General features: G+C 40.8%; 1 protein-coding gene across 1 annotated transcript in view; it reads right to left on the bottom strand.

Annotated features, from left to right (window-relative positions):
- Positions 1-16,558, bottom strand: part of LOC104065316 (dystonin) — a 320,467-nt gene that overhangs the window by 150,323 nt on the left and 153,586 nt on the right. Inside the window, 5 exon segments of the mRNA XM_054061292.1 lie at positions 1,085-1,212; positions 1,292-1,387; positions 1,711-1,830; positions 2,363-2,469; positions 2,605-2,717. Of these exon segments, the coding sequence (XP_053917267.1) occupies positions 1,085-1,212; positions 1,292-1,387; positions 1,711-1,830; positions 2,363-2,469; positions 2,605-2,717 (564 nt within the window).

Here is a 16,558-nt window from a genome sequence, read left to right on the forward strand (position 1 = left end):
TTATTGACCTGTGCTTAGTTCATCTGAATAAAAAGGAAGTAAACTAATGTCATTTACACACACTGTCAACAGAGATAATCCAGCTTTCTACAAGTATGAATAGAATTCCTCTTCTCAAACGCAGGCACTAACTCTGCTTTTGGCAGGTCAGGACAGATTAACCTGCAAGATCTAGCAGGCTCTATTTCTACTGCTTCCCAGTGTTCTGTGCATGGTGGAGATAATTTTGTATTCCTCTATAGGAACTTATTTCCTAGCAGGATGCTGTGAACCAACACCTCGCACTGAATCTGCCATTTCAGTCCTGCTTTTGTAAGCATGACACATATTTAATCAACTCTGACTGTCTTTGGATGTTCTTTTGCTAAAATCTATCTTTTTGAGAACTTTCTACACAGTGCTCTGGATTCTTCACACTTAATTTCAGGTACTTAAACCAGACAGAATGATCACCGTATTGTCACCAGAAAGTGCATGCAAGGATTCTCTAGGAAGTGATTCAGATTTTAAGTGTCTCCTTTCAATACTTAAAGTCAAGCAGAATGAACCCAGACCCAGGTGTCTATAGTTACCTGCAGGGAGAAGCCCAAAAATCATTTAACTTAAAGTAAAGTTGGGTTTACTTAGTGAATGGATGGATAGCAGCTGTGTCTGCCACAGAACTCAAAAGAGGTACCACTAAAAGGCACAAGTGTCACCACAGGATCTTAGCCCACAATGCTGTGCACCAAGTGAAATAAACATTTCACGTAAAGGATGAGGATGCTGCCTATTCGATATAGAGTCCAAGCGAGACAGCAAAGTGGACCTGACCAATTTGTACAAAGAAGGCGCTTATATTTGTGTTGAAGTGCTTTGATGCTCTGAAGCACAGATACTATTCATTCTAACCTTCTGAGACTATTCCACCTGGACTTGCTTCTATAAAGCAGATAGACACTTCAGGCCTAAATAAAGGCAGAACTACTGGATCTAGGAAAAAAATGTGGATGTTATCATGGAAGAAGATATTTACGAATTTTCTATACGAGTTAAAACAACAGTAAATAGATTTACCAAACCTGTCCAATATCCATTAGCATACCTTTCTACTTCAGGCCGAAGGGTCTTCTCTCTTTCCAGCATAGCAATAATAAGCTTTCCCCATTCTTTTTCTATATCATTTGGATGATAGCCTTGAGGAAGTTTGATGCGTCCAAATTCTATCCAGACCTTAACAATGCATACATATTTGTTACTTTAAGCCACAGAAAGGGAACTTCAATATATTTCAATGTATGATAAAACTTACCTCCAGCAGTTTATATAGACGTTTAATTTTTGATTTATCTGTCTCCTTTGGTGGAATTTCTGTTTCTTTAAACTGTAAATATTGACTATAAAGTGCCTACAAAAACATAAAAAACATCATCAGCTTTTACTTGCAGTGAATATAACCTTATTCTCTAAACACTCTCCTAATATTCTTAATAAGCTTACTTTCTTTTACTGTCATACTTGAGTTCTTCAGAAACAATCAGCAACCAAGCTGCTGTTTTGGATTATTCATATGATAGTAATGTATTTATTGTACTTTGAAAATGTTAAGTAGTACTGTTCTACACTTGATTTGATTGCATAAATCAACAAGCACTTCATTTTTTCAAGCACACTTTGAGTCAGGAAGATAGAGTGTCATTCCAACAAGGAGTTTAAGACACCACACCTTACCTTCAATTCCACAGGACTGTTGGGAAATGTTCTGTCAGACATTATCGTGACATGGTGTCTGATCCACTGTGTGAGGTAGTTCACCATATTCTGATATTCAACCCATTTGACTTCAACGTCCTACCAAAACACAACTCAGGTTACAGATCAGAAGAAATTCATCTGAGAGCTCATTTTTGCTTTATCTTTGAAGTCTGAGGTCTACATGCACCTAGAAATGATATTTCTAAACCCTGCCATCCTGAAACAACGTTTACTTGCTCATTATAGCTCACGTAAAGTTTCCAAAGATATGATTTCACTTTTCAGTTTTTGTCCCAAATAAGTGCACTGAAACCACAAAACTTTCTAGTTTAAAAACTTAAAATTGACGAGGTTTAGAGCAGCACAATTTACAGGTCCATGACTGGAAAGAAAGAAGTTTGATTCCACCTTTCTCCAACTTCAGGTATATTGTTTTCAGTTAAGCTCTTTGCACAAATATTTTCATTTCTAGAACATGAAATGGCTGCTAAGCCTCTAAAATGGAAAATTGTGTCAAAGCAAAGTGTGACAGCAGTCCTACAGAAGATCCAGCTAACATTCTAGAGATGATATAAAAAATTTTATTAATGAAGCTCACACACTGCACAAGTACATTTGTCCTACTTACATTTGCACCGATGCCTTCACCACCTTCTGGTACTTTGGGAAATGCATCATAAAGCGATGACACATAAGTTATTACTGACTTCTCATCAGGTGAGGAAACATCAACATCTAAAAAAGCAAGAAAGAACAGCACTTTAGCATGTCGTTGTAAGAATGCCCACAAATATGCTACAATCTGCAGGCAAACTGGATTTTATTTTAACACTAGGGGGTTTGCAACAAAGCCCTTTGCAAGTATCTTACCTTCAGGATCCAGAAGTCTGGCAACACCAAGTTTTTCTGCTACAAAAAAAGCATGTTCTAAATTTGCAAGGTTGCTTTGAACAGCAACGGTATTCATGTCTATCAGGTCCGGCCTGTCAAATAAAAAGAGTAACACTTGATTACAGCTCTTCGATGGTTTTAAATCACTGTTGTATTAGTAAACCAAACCTAGAATACAGATGGATACAGCAATAGTGTTTTCCTTAAAAAAGGACTTCATTAAAATACTGTGATGTCAGTGCTAAGTGATAAACACAAGCAGTAGATGAAAAAGGACTGCCAGTGTTGTAGTTATCTACAAAGTGAAGTTTCTAGCCATCCCCTATATATCTATGTCTATTTTCTCGTGTATATTAATTCATGTGCATTGCCATTGTGTTATCACGCCTTGTCCTTTCCGCTGCTCTTGAGGAGATGAAGCTCACTTTTCTCTTAGCACTCTTTTACCTGAGGAAATTCATTTCTACAGCCTTACAAGTTTTTAGTCATTCTGCATCAAAACCTTCAGCACGCGTTAGAACCCGTATAGAAACAAGTTCAGTCACAAAAACACCACTTTCACCTGGGAGACAAGTATGTTTAGTGGGCTTTAGAGAAGTCTTGTTCAAACTGGATTGAAGCCCCATTTTCAGATAAATATTGCTGTCAGGTGTCTTAAGAAAACCGTCAGCCCCATCCATTTACCTCTTCACACCATTATCCTTCTAAATTCCATTGTCAGCCACAAAGCTCTTGTTTGGTTACCCATGTTAAGCCAATCTTGCCTATTAACATTTTTAAGGCACATTAAGTATTATCCTGTACCATCAAGCATTATCCTTTAATGTTTCAAATTAACCTCAAACTTCAGTGTTAATATTGTCCTTTAGGTTTGCTCTGTGGTGCTTGGCTTTTAGATCTTGTGATTCTCAGGGCAGAATGTGTTTCTGTCTGCCTCCTTCACCACCAGGAATCCTCTAAGCTGCCACAACTAAAAGGAAGAATGGATTTTCAAAGATGTTGAGACAAAAATCATCCCACCGAACCCAACTAGAGTTACAGGAATCTGAAACCTTTGCTACTGAAATCCTATGCTACTGAAAATCAGACCCAAACTGAAAAAAAACTAAAACAGAACTCCAAAAAAAAAAGACACATAAGCTTTAGTGAACAATTCAGTCCTTAAACTTTCTCATTTTTGTTTTTAGAGAAGCTATTTTCTCAATTTCACCTAGCAGAAGCTTTAAATATTTGCAAAAGAGAGAAATAAAACTGTTACCAATCACATTGTTCAAAATTAATGACATTTCATTTGGCAACATCCTGAATTCCCTAGATCACAAAATGGGACTAACTTTGAGAAACTCAGTACAAGCTTGTCTTTGAATTAACTATAAGGGACTGCAAATAAAAATATATTTCTTTTCAGCCATTTAGAATCACTGGCTTTCCTGTGCTCTTTAAAAGACAAGTCTACAAGATATATAACAATACCGTACCTATTGTTTCTTGAAAGAACATTAAATTAATAATAAAACTGAAGCGGTGTAAAAAAAACCCATAATCCTCCTAAACCAGCACAACTTTCCACTTCCAATATGCTTGGTGGGAGCACAATCAAGGTCATGACATTCTTCTCTAAATTTCAGTACGATGAAAACAATGCAACAAAACCTATATCATCCATTGCTCCTAGCAGCACAGAAAATCCATGAAAAATAGAAGACAATACTAGAAAAAGAAACGGAGCACTCCAGTCTCCTATTTCGACCACAATAATGGTGATGGTATGAGTAACAAGATTGCTTTCACAGCACAGTTTTGACAACAGAAGCAGGTTTCTGTAAGTGTGCACTACTGGTGTGGTTATCTTTTTTTTCACCTGCCTTCTTTACATTTGTTTCACTTCTCATAAAAATGGCCCAAGGATCACTTATGCTGCCTGTGCCGTTGGCAGCTCTCAGAACAAGGAACAAGTTGTAAAAGCCTTGACTGCTCCCGAAAAACAAGCTGCACAGATACTCACACTATAATCTCCTTAGAATAAAGCTTTCATTTAGATGGAGAAAAGGTAAGGTTTTTCTCACTGCGGCACAGGCAAAAAAAATCAATAAAAATAACTGCTGTTGTGTAAGACATCATTTTACATTGGTGCCCAGAAGAGAAGCCCACTCTATGAGATGCCTCCCTAGCTTTTAAACACACTTTCCCATCCCTGCAACTCTTCCCAGCATAGAATCACAGAATCACAGAATCATAGAATCATAGAACCACAGAATAGTCTGGGTTGGAAGGGATCTTAAAGATCATCTAGTTCCACCCCCCCTGCCACGGGCAGCGACATCCCACTAAATCAGGTTGCCCAACGCCCCATCCAACCTGGCCTTGGTTATTTCAGTTAGGGTTATTTCCATAGGATTATTTCAGTTCCCACTTAAGAACAAGGAAAATTTGCAATGAACACGGCTGTTTTCAGTTAATTATACACTTCATACAGAGCACATCGACCTAGATTAAGGGCTTATGTTTATCTGAAGTCTTGATCTACCAGAAAATACTACAAACGACAGCATTTATCTCTGTCTTGACAGTGCTTGGTGTTTCGAAGCAGTCAGCAGGCTCAACAGCCGATGGAGAACAAGCCCACTGATGGCTCATGAAAGGGAAAATACAGGTATTATGACTTGAATGTAAAAGCACCTGGTACCGGCCATGGGAAGCACACACTGCTATGCACCTGGGGCTTCCACCCTCCAAAGGTCACCCCTTCCACTGCCCAAGTAGAGTGATACATTGCAAAGCCACAGAAAATGGAGCTTACCTCCCTTAACTCAGTAAAAGACTGGTTTTAACCTCAGAAAACCACAACCTAAAAACATGGCTCAGGAAATCACTTATTGCCACATTGTTCCTTTTGTATAAAAGTGTTTTGTTGTGATTTTAATTAAAAAATAGTAGTCATTTTTATCTTGTGATGAGTTTTCTTTTAATACATTTAACTGTCCTAACTGAGGCAAACACTAGATTTAAAAGCATCATCCGCCATGGCAAACATTTTCTTTGTTAAGGGTAAAGAGAAAATACACGAGTTTTGTAGAAGCTATTTGTAATGTATTATAAGTATATTTTATGTCAGTTTGCATAGTGCTTTTAAGTGGTTTTATACAAAGTCAAGAACAAATTAAATGAAACGCACTTTAAGTAAAAGATGATGACTCTACCTTCTGTTATAATATTGTGAGTCATCTTATGGTAGATTTTTCAGTGGGTTGGGCCCTTGCCATCAAAACACACACAAACATCCCAAACATCAGCTGAGTTGGAACATTCCATGCAAAGGAGATGCTTCTTCTCAAGCCGCACCTAAGTCAAGGGGTTTGGCTCCTACATTGTGAGTCATTAATCATTTCATTTATAAGTAAGATTAGCGTCTGCCATTTGAGATCTTAGTGTAGGTGTTAGATTATATACAATTTGTATCAGAGGTGAGGAAAATGAAGGTGTGATTAATACCACTTCAATTAGGAAGCTAACAAAATTAGGATCAATTCAAGAAAATAAATACCTAGCACCACAAAGAGAAGCAAGTGAACAATATCCGCAGAACAGCACGAGGAAACGAAGGCACGCAAGTTACACTGATTGAATGCAAGTTTTCTACTCTGCAAAGACTCTTTATAATGGGAGTGTTGTGCAAAATAAATAGTTGGCACATGTAGATTCCCCAAGGCCAAAACCTAACACCTTGTAAAATAGTTCAAGATCCAAACTAGCAGCTACAATATTAGCTCATTAAAACAAAAGGTTAGATTTGAAGGGAATTTGATATTTCAAAGTGGAAAAAGATCTTTAACTGAACCTTAGCTTTCCCAGTCAAGGACCAAGAAACTACATCCTTCCCCAACTGTTCCCACATAACAGTTGCCCAAATTATGATGATGTTTAACTTTATTAAAACATATAGACATCAGAGTAGTATTCCACATGAAAATACTCTTAATAAGTTCAGGAGGGTAACTGACAAGCCTAAAGTTAACTACATGAACTATGCAAGCTTTTTAACCTGCACAACTTTGTTTCAGTCAGAACTCTAGATGTTGGCTGAATAACACCTGATGTTAAAAGGATATTTCTTTCTTGATTTATATTAGACAGAAATACTAAGATAGTGAGCCTCAAGCACAACTCTCAGAGAAAACATGAGTGAATAGGCAGAGTGAAGTGTACACTTCACTATAGTCCAGTTAACTTTTCCATTGCTGTAATTAGAAAGTGTCTATAACAATTAAACAAATTCTGTGCTTCATTGTTCACAGACAATTGAAAAGGACCATGCCAAAATACTTATTCATAAAATAAATTTTTAAAAAGACAAGACTAGAGAGGCTTCTCAAATAAGTAGAATTCAAGATACATTTCAGAAGGTAGCACAAGAAATATCATCTACTGTAGAGATTTTGTTTAACAGCAAAAAGATTGCAAATAAAGGAATCAGAAGACAGGAAATGTCCATGTAAAACAGAAATTTGAGCTCTATCTCTTCTATCATATATCTCCTGTGACTTTCCCAGGAACTCTACAAAGGAGATGACGAAGCAAAATCTAATTATTATTCAACCTACTATGTAGTAACACCTACCATTCAACCTGTCCCTTAACAAGAGTTTCAAAAACACTACTAAAATACTTAAGCCAGCTTATATACAGTGTCAATGTTTGGGAATTTATTAAAGACTTTGTCTCGACGTCAGGTACAAATCTAAGTCTTGTTCAAATCAACTTGACAAAGAGCCTGCTTTGGAAGGACCAAGGCATGAACACAATGGGAATGACTCCTGGACTGCCACTAACACATACTGTCACAGAACCACAGCTCACAGAATCATGTAGATTGGAAAAGTCCTTAAAGATCATTGAGTGGAATGTGTAGGTGTCCAGTGTTTGCAGATGTAGCGCTCTGTACGTTGTCATGACCATGAAACCTAGTCAGAGTGTTGGAGGTACCCTTTGGTAATGCATATGCCTACCACAGTTATCTCCCCGATCTTTTTTCCCATCGTCACATGGGAGCTTCAATATAAAAGGAAGCCATGTCTTCGGGAAAAAGAGACCTGTCTGCATTCAGGACTATCTGGGTTCAGTAACCCAGTTTTAGAGAACTTGGAAATCCAAGTTTCAGGGAGCAAAGTAGTTCAGATTTCTTTCCACATAGTCTGATCGCTTACAGAGGAGGAAGAGAGTTTCTGCTCAAAACAAGCAAGGAGGTATGACTTTGTGGCACTAAGGAGATACAGACATATTACATAATCAGAATCAAGGACCACAATAGAGACACATAGCATAGGGTTCTGTAGCAGGTTCCTCAGTGCCAAAAACTCCACACTGAGGAGAGGAGGTACAATGTTGACTCCTGAGTAAACACTACTTTCCACTATACCTTAGGTTACCCTGCTTTCAGAAGCTCTGGATTCCTTACAAAATTGAGGATTTGTCTCAAAGGATCTATAGACAACAATCACACATGACGGGGTTTTCTAGCTTCAGTAAGGTTTTTCCATTACGTTGGGAAAGAACCTTTCAGTCTCAGACCTCAGTACAGAAATACAAGCACCAATTTCCATGCCAATATCTGCAACTGGCAAAAGCAAGTTTTGAAACAGATCCTGTTTCAAAAATCCTGAACCAGGTGACTTTTTTTTGCCTGGAGCTCCTTGGCACTGGTCCTCAGGCTCACGTGTCTGCTAGATGGATAGTTTTGCACACTACTCAAACATTTGAGTAGAAAAGCTAGAAAAGGGAACACAAAAGGCATATATCATGGATGTAAGTGTGATGCAGTACCTAACTGAAGAACAACTGGCTGCAGCTGTCCTGCAGAGGAAATCATCAGTCAAAGGCCAGGCAGGGCTTTTCATCTATAGTTACAACACTATTAAGTAGAGTCACTCAGGAAGGAGGTTTGCATGCAGTAATGCATGGCGAGGTCTGATCATCAGTAATCGGAACTGAGCACTCACAGATATGTAAATGTAGACTGTAACTTTTATGGAGAATGGTTTTGGTTCTTTTTAACAGTTTCACACAGATACGACAAGAAAGAAAAGAGCCTGAGAGCCTCCAGCTTTACTAATTCTCTGAGATCACAAAGTCTCCATTACATGTATACAAGGAAAGCGACAAGGGGTTTAGTGGTTGATAGGAATGGTTGAACTCAATGATTCAAGAGGTCTTCTCCAACCTAGTGATTCTACGATTCTATGAATGCCAGTACTATTCATTATATTACATCCCTCTGTAGACTTCACTCAAAGCCACTTCACTCAAAATCTCTCTAAAGATGATCTTGATTCCCTTGAGAGCTGAAAACTGTCATGTGATCCAAACTCTTCAACTCTCTTTTGTGTATCTTTTTCATAATTTTTCATATATAAATTTTCACATAAAATGAATAATTTTCAAAAACTATAGCAAGTAACAGTGAGCTGGAAACACTGTAACAAAGGCACACTATTTACAGATATATTTCCTGTCTCTACTTCAAACATCCTAACATGTTTTATCAAGACTTCCAACAGAAAAAGAGTTAATGTTTCAGATGCACTGAAAATAAGGAAAAAAAAGCCCTCGGGTGTCTTAACTTATTAATTTAGATCCTAACAATATACACAGATCGTTCAGATAATTCCTTTTGTTGTGCAAGTCGTCCTTGATTTCATGAGCACCGAATTAAATCAACCTACTGAAGCCTCCTGTCCCACCTTTTTTAGCACAGCAAAACTTTACCTGCAACTTGCCATACCAATTGATTTAGATAAAGACACAATTGAGGCATTGTAACATTAAAGACCTATTAGTTAAACTTGGAGTGTCGAGTTCAGCGTTAGCCATGCCTAATGAACCCTAATCACAACTTGGCAGTAAGTTTGCAATGGAGATTTCAAGCTCAGGATACACATGAATGAAACTAGAAAGGATCTCAGTCAGCCTTTTCATCAGCTTTAAAACCAGATTTTACATTCTCTTTGTAACAGGAGATGTTTTTGTCATTAGAAAAACAGTAATGGTACAGTAACTTTGCCAATTTTTTGCCTATGATAAAACTTAAATAGGAACAAGGTTCATAGCTGTTAACCTGAACCCACACTGTGCAACCTACAGAAATAATCACAATGTACCCTTCCTTGGAGTGTTTCAATACCAAAAAGACTATGGAGAAACCCAAACAAATGCTTTTTCAGTTCTGCTCCCCAAGAAAACTCCCTCTAGACCCCAGCAGCGACTGCCTCACACACTGCCTTCCCAGAGGGATCGATACAGTTGCCGACAGTGGAGAAGGCTGAGGTACTGCAATGAGTTCAAAAGACTTCCGAAAGGCTCCTCTTGCCATCCTGCCTCAGTGGCAACTATTTCTTCGCATGCTACAGACTCGCCAAAGGTACTGCCACAGACCAAGACCTCTCCCTGTCTGATTGGACCTGGGTACATACACCACCGCATCTCAGACATCATACCAGTTTGGATGAAGACTTCTGACAACCTTATGTGTCCTTGTCATTACCAACCAAATAGTAAGAAACACATGAGACCTGAATAAAAACCTGGCCTTTCATTTTACTCCCATTTGGCCTAAGCAAGAGAAAAGCTTTGATTTAATCCCAAAATTTTGTTTCTTGTCAGTTATTGCAAAAAGCAACCCACTACCTTTCATTCAGCTGCAACTCAGCAGTAGGATCCAGCACAAACACACAGGGATCATTTTAAGTCCAGATCTGTAATTAATCAACTCAACTGCCTGGAATTCTTCCATCCACTATCTACTAATGCTAACCACTGCAACATAAGACATTAAAATCATAGAATCACTAGGTTGAAAAAGATCTTTGAGATCATCAAGCCAAACCATACTTGTCCACTACTAAACCATATCCCTAAGCATCTCATCTACCCATATTTAAATACCTCCAGGGATGGTGATCTAACCACCTCCCTGGGCAATCTGTTCCAGTGCCTGATAACACTTCCTGTGAAGAAATTTTTCCTAGCATCCAATCTGAACCCCCTCTGGTGCAATTTGAGGCCATCCTCTCTCATCACCTATCCCTTGGAAGAAGAGACCAACACTCACCTCGCTACAACCTCCTTTCAGGTCGTTGTAGACAGTGATAAGGTCTCCCCTCACCCTTCTTTTCTCCAGGCTAAATAATCCCAGCTGCCTCAGCCATTCCTCATAAGACTTGTTTGTAGGCCTGCTTCCAGTACTATTTTAACACAGCCTTCACCAAGAGCCACGATAGAATTTTTCTAAGTGCATTTAATCAAACTGCAGCCGAAATGTCCTCGCTATTTCTAAACCCATTAACTGTATGGATATGCACACTCAGGCAAGTTAACATTCAAAGCATGTCTGGTTGTCAATATTTTTAATCATTCTAAATGCTGTTTATCTTTGCCCAGATTGCCGGTTCTTAATGCCAAGTCTCATTCTTCTACACAACAAAAATTGTTGAAAATAGTAACAAGCAGCTTCTGAACAGCGAGGCAGGTGGGAGCAGGGGGCAATGCAACCAAACTCACAGCTTCTTTTTGTTAAAGCTGGGTAACGAGTTACAAAACAGCAAGCCAAAACTAGCAGACCTGACTAATCTCTTTACTTAAAACATATCCCCTAGCATTTTAAGGCTTGACACTGTGTAAAATTTAGTTTCTTTCTCATTCATGCCCCAAGGGTGCTCAACATGTTACTGCAAACAGAGGCATCGCTACCACTCCCCTTAAGGAATGTGTTCATGTCAGTACCTGATCAGCAGCAACATGTTTTAACATCAGAGGGATGCCACATGCGCTGCTGGCCAGGAGCTCAGTGTTCAACTAACCATACATACAGGGCAAATTGTCCTGGTTGAGTTTGAAACAGCTTGTTCTAAAGCAGAACAGTTATTTAGCGGGCAGGAATCTAGCATGCTCCCTGCTATACCACACTCCAAGAAACACCCCTTAGTAATTCTGAAACTGTATTATTATAGGAATATTTCAAAGGAAAACACTGTGACCCTGGAAAATTTCTCTCGCTTTATTTAGCTTTTATGGAGCTGTCATAGTGCTGCCTCCTTTAGGGACACACTCTTTGCTGCAACTTCTATTCCTCTTCCTTCCACTTGAAGCACTCAGCGCACCTACACTCCTTCCCAGCTGCATTCACTTTTAGCCTCTTCCTCTGTCACCTGGGGCCTTTTTCTCCTTGCTCTCTCTCAAAACTATATACAGCTTAGAAGTACGGGTTGCACAAAGGTCTTAAACAAAGTCTACTAGTGCCAAAGGCCCCTCACATCCTCACATTTGTTTAACAATACAGCAAGAAACATTTTCCTTCTATCTTGTGCGCAAAACGCACCCCTTTGAACTCTAGCACCACTTTCTCTCTCTGCAGCACTTTTAATACTTATCTCAGTGCCAAAATTTGTAGGCAACTGTCTATATGTGGTCTCAGCAAGCCTCAATATAGCATTATATAAAATAACCCTGTTTTCTTGTCTCAAACCCTTCACGTGTATGTATACCACAGTCCTGCTTACTGGTTAGACTTTTTTCCCAAGCTGTGTCTTTCCCATTTTGTATGGTTGCCGAAATTCACCTTCAAGTCCAGAGATAACTGGACATGTCTGTGCTGAAAGTGTACAGAAGGCCAGACCAACAGTCCATAACTTTCCAACTTCATGACCGTGGCTCACTGGGACTCGCCCCCTCCTATGCAATACCCGGGCCCCACTCAAGGGACAACACTGACCCAGGACTGCCCTCAAGGGCTGCGCCCCATCTGGGGCACAGAGGGGAGAGTTCAGCCATGCAGACACAAGCCCTGTTGTACCACTTACCTATAGGGTCACAGAGCAGGAGCTGGACTCGCTTCATTTACAAGAACAGAACTAACACCCGAGAGCAGAACCTTAAAAATACGGATTGATCTGGGAACTGTGATCACAGTAATTCCTGCACAGATGCTATTTTTCATCCTACAGGCACCACTGGGGCTACTCATTAAATGCTATCATTTAGTTCTACAAGAACATACTGCTCTTGCTAGAATTCCTTTTGTGAATGTTAAAAGCAAAATTACCTCTATTATAAACATTGTAAGAATGCAAAAATAAAATGTAGAAAGGAGCACACACGTTTTTACAACAAGTGTTCGTGTTTGATGCTAATCTTCTTTTCCTATCCTCTATACTTCACTTTTTCTCTTCAGAAAGCAAGGTGAGCTGGTCTGTAACCATGCCTGTTTTCTGAGTATAAGTAGCCACTGTCCTTCCTTACTTGAAGTGTTTACAGATGCCATTTAACTGTAAATCTTCCAGCTGCTACTTCTGCTACTTCTTAAGTTCTGTTTTCAGACGTTTTTTAACTGAAATTGCCTGCAGTCCTTGTGTACCACTTAAGGCTCAGGGCACCCTGAGACTAAAACAAAAAAAGGGGGTTGTTACTTTGGTATAGCTTTGAATTTCCTTTCCTTTAAAATAAATGTATCTGCAAAGTGTAATGTAGATTTATAATTTAGATCAATAGCTCCAATCTGGCACCTGACTCCAAATGAAAGAAGAGCAGCCTTTATTCTCTATAGTAAACAAGTGTTTCATATACTTTAATAATGGGATGCAGTTGCAAAAAATGAGTAGTTCTTGTTCCTGGGCAAAAGGCATGTACATAAGAAAATGAAAACACAAATAAAGAGCATCCACCTAAAGAGCATCCTAACTGGCTAGAAATACATTGACAGAGCTGCAGGATGAAGACTCCAATGCGTAGACAGCCCTATGTCAGCAACTCCCGTCCCTGGAGGTGTTCAAGACCAGGCTGGATGGGGCCTTGAGCAGCCTGGTCTGGTGGGAGGTGTCCCTGCCCATGGCAGAGGGGTTGGAACTGGATGGGCCTTAAGGTCCCTTCCAACCCAAACCATTCTATGATTCTATGATCTCCAGGAAAATCTGGACATTATACGCTGACTAAAGTCAGCCTCCAACTTTGAAGGCAGGCTTACAGGTTTTTGCTACGTATGATGTGTTGGCGTAAAAGAAACATCATGTACTTTTTAAATTGCCTGAAGTCAGCTTTCTTCCAACACAACACAATGAAGCAAACAACATACGTCTTCAATGAAAAATGGAGCTATAAAAGGACAATTACATAATAGATGAGACATATAGAATGTTCTCGACTCTCCTGGGCATATCTGTAGCTTTCACTAACGGACCTGATCCTACATTCAGAGAAAGGTGTGGAGGTTCAAGAAGAGAGTCCGAAAGATGATATACTTAAATAAAATTGTACAATTAACAAGAATAGTGATGGTCAGTATTAAAACTGACTTTTTAATCTGAACATTTTATTTAATCTTTCTAGGCAAGAACAGATATTCACAAAGAATAACAACATGAAAAGCACAATTCAGGGCCTGCAATAGAGCTTCTTGAGGCAGGAATGGAGCCCCATTCATTTCCCAGGGATTTAACCACATACAAGATGTTTTAAAATGGAAACTTTATATACTCCTCGGCAGTTCAGTTGAGTACTGCCATCTTACTCTATAAACACAGACCACTGGAATCTGCTGAAAACATAAGCAACCTTCTCACATGGAAACAAATTACGTTCTCCTAAACCTGGAGGAACAAAAATCAAGTAGTGTGCAGAGCCAAGCACCTCAAATAGAATGGTTTTTCCCCTCTCATTTGTGTCATTCATAAAATTACTTCCCTTTGATTTAAAGAAAAATGCAAAATCACTAGAAACTCATTCATACTCTTCACGCAGGTGAGAGAGAAAGTGACTGAGGGTCCTTAAGAACAGGTCAAACAGCCTAATCCTTGTTGCTTGAGAGGAAAGAAAACAAAGATCCTGCATTTGCTCAGGAGAGCAGGTGACTGACTTGCGTGCCTGCACACTGCCCACGTCCCCGGGCTTGGCCCTGGAAGTGGAGCACTCCAGGCTGCGGCTGCACACGGGGCAGAGAGACGGAGACAAACCTGGCTCTCCCAGCCACCACACACCTGCCAAGATCTCCGCCACGATACAGCAGCGGGTACTACAGTTAGTCATGCCAGGGAAATGTTGGCCTTTTCCTGCTTCTTCCACGCACCCTGGGGGGAGCCGGGAGCCATGGCAAATCCATGCGCTGTCCCTGCGGCTCTGCATCATAAATCTTAGCTGGCTTGCACCAAAAGGTGCTGGGATCCTCTGCTGGGACAGAAAAAAAAGGAGCCCGCTACCAGCAGCCCAGATGAAGCAATCCTCACCTGCCTTTAAGAGGAGGAAGGGGAGAGGCTCCCTGCCCGCTGGCGACTGATTCACAGCCCAGCTCCTCACTCAGCCCTTCACTGCTTCAGCAGCTCCCTGAAGTACTGAAGCTGGCACTTACTTGCAATTTAAAACATCACTTATGCCCAGAAAGGAGATAATTATAAACCACCATGCTAGTCTCCTGTCACCTAGAACTGGACAGTGACATTCCCCTGCCTCACGGATGACCGACTGTAGGGACCATGCTGGACCTGTACGACTTAAGTTCTCAATGATGCAGCCAGAAATGGCCTCTCAGTCATGATGCCTTGGCTGTGAGCCCAGGGTTTGCGTGTTTGTGCTCAGGTTCAGCTCAGAGACAGCGTGGCTCCTGTCCTCTGGGAGCTGCTGGTGCTCTCACCTCCAGCCCCGGGCTGAGCTATGGGCACTGCAGTGGTGCAACCCACCCAGCCCATCCCCACGGAGGTGGGATGCTCCTGGCTGGGGTGGTGGAACGCGCTCTGGCTGCCCAGCCCTGCCCTGACAGACCTTCCACGGGGAGCCGTTGCTGCTGTGCCCCTCACATGGGTAAGCATGCGCTTATCACCCAACATACAGCTTACTGTCACTCCGTACAACTAAAATTCTAGACATCACTAATACACCTGGGTATTTCTGAGCTTTCTGGTTATTATTGCCACAGCACTAAATGTCACCTCCTTCAAATTAGGTCTGGGCCCATTTAAATCCCTTTCACACTGGCAGTCATGTCGCTGCTGAGAAGAACAGACACTCCTCCTGGACCAGGGGTACATGGTGCTTCCATCACCAGAGTGAGCACGGCATACCTAGCACAGAGGGGCTGCCACCCTGCACCACGACGGACAGACGTACACCCAGGAGGGGAATGCTCTGTGGTGGCAGCACTGCCGTCCCAGCCCACTGCCCCAGCAGGAATCCCTGGTCATCTGCAGGATGCTCAGCCCAACTCCTGAGACCACCTGTGCACCACAGTCTAAGAGCTCCCAAAACAGACGTACAGAGCCTATGGAGAATCACTGCCAGAAATGTGCGCATTTTGTTAGTGTTTGACCTGTTTACTGCTCAGAATGCAAACCAAATGCAAGCTTTGAAAGAGCTTTGTGGAGTAAAATACCATTGTTAAAAATACCAGATGACTGTTTGGAAAGACCATTCCTATCTCGTGAGCAATAGCTGGAAATTATCATCTCTGTTTCAACGGTACAAAACAGGGAAGGAAAGAAATGTAGAAGCTCACTGAAATCAGTGGAAGAATCTCATTGATTTCATCAGCAAGAGAGAGTCCAAGAATCTGTAACCTCTCACAGCAAAATACATCAGATAAGGCAAACCCTCCTGCGAAGGACACGGGATCCTTAGGTGGAGAAGTTATGTTTACAGGAAGAGGATAAGCTAAATGGAAACTGGTACAGAAGCACAGAAAATGGGGCTCTGCTCCTCAGCCACTGAATCATCTGCTCTGTGCAACGCACTCGTGTCAAAGGTGCCCGTGCTTCCTCACTAAAATGCTGTGAACCAAAGTCAGGGAACCAAACTGTCAGAAACACTGCTCCAGCAAAGCAACTGCAGGGACTCAGCCATATCCCGAGGCACTAAGATTCGCAGAGATGGGGGACAAGATTCAAGTTTTTCATTATTTATT

The sequence above is a fragment of the Cuculus canorus genome, chromosome 3 (assembly GCF_017976375.1).
Source record: "Cuculus canorus isolate bCucCan1 chromosome 3, bCucCan1.pri, whole genome shotgun sequence".
Classification (NCBI taxonomy): domain Eukaryota; kingdom Metazoa; phylum Chordata; class Aves; order Cuculiformes; family Cuculidae; genus Cuculus; species Cuculus canorus.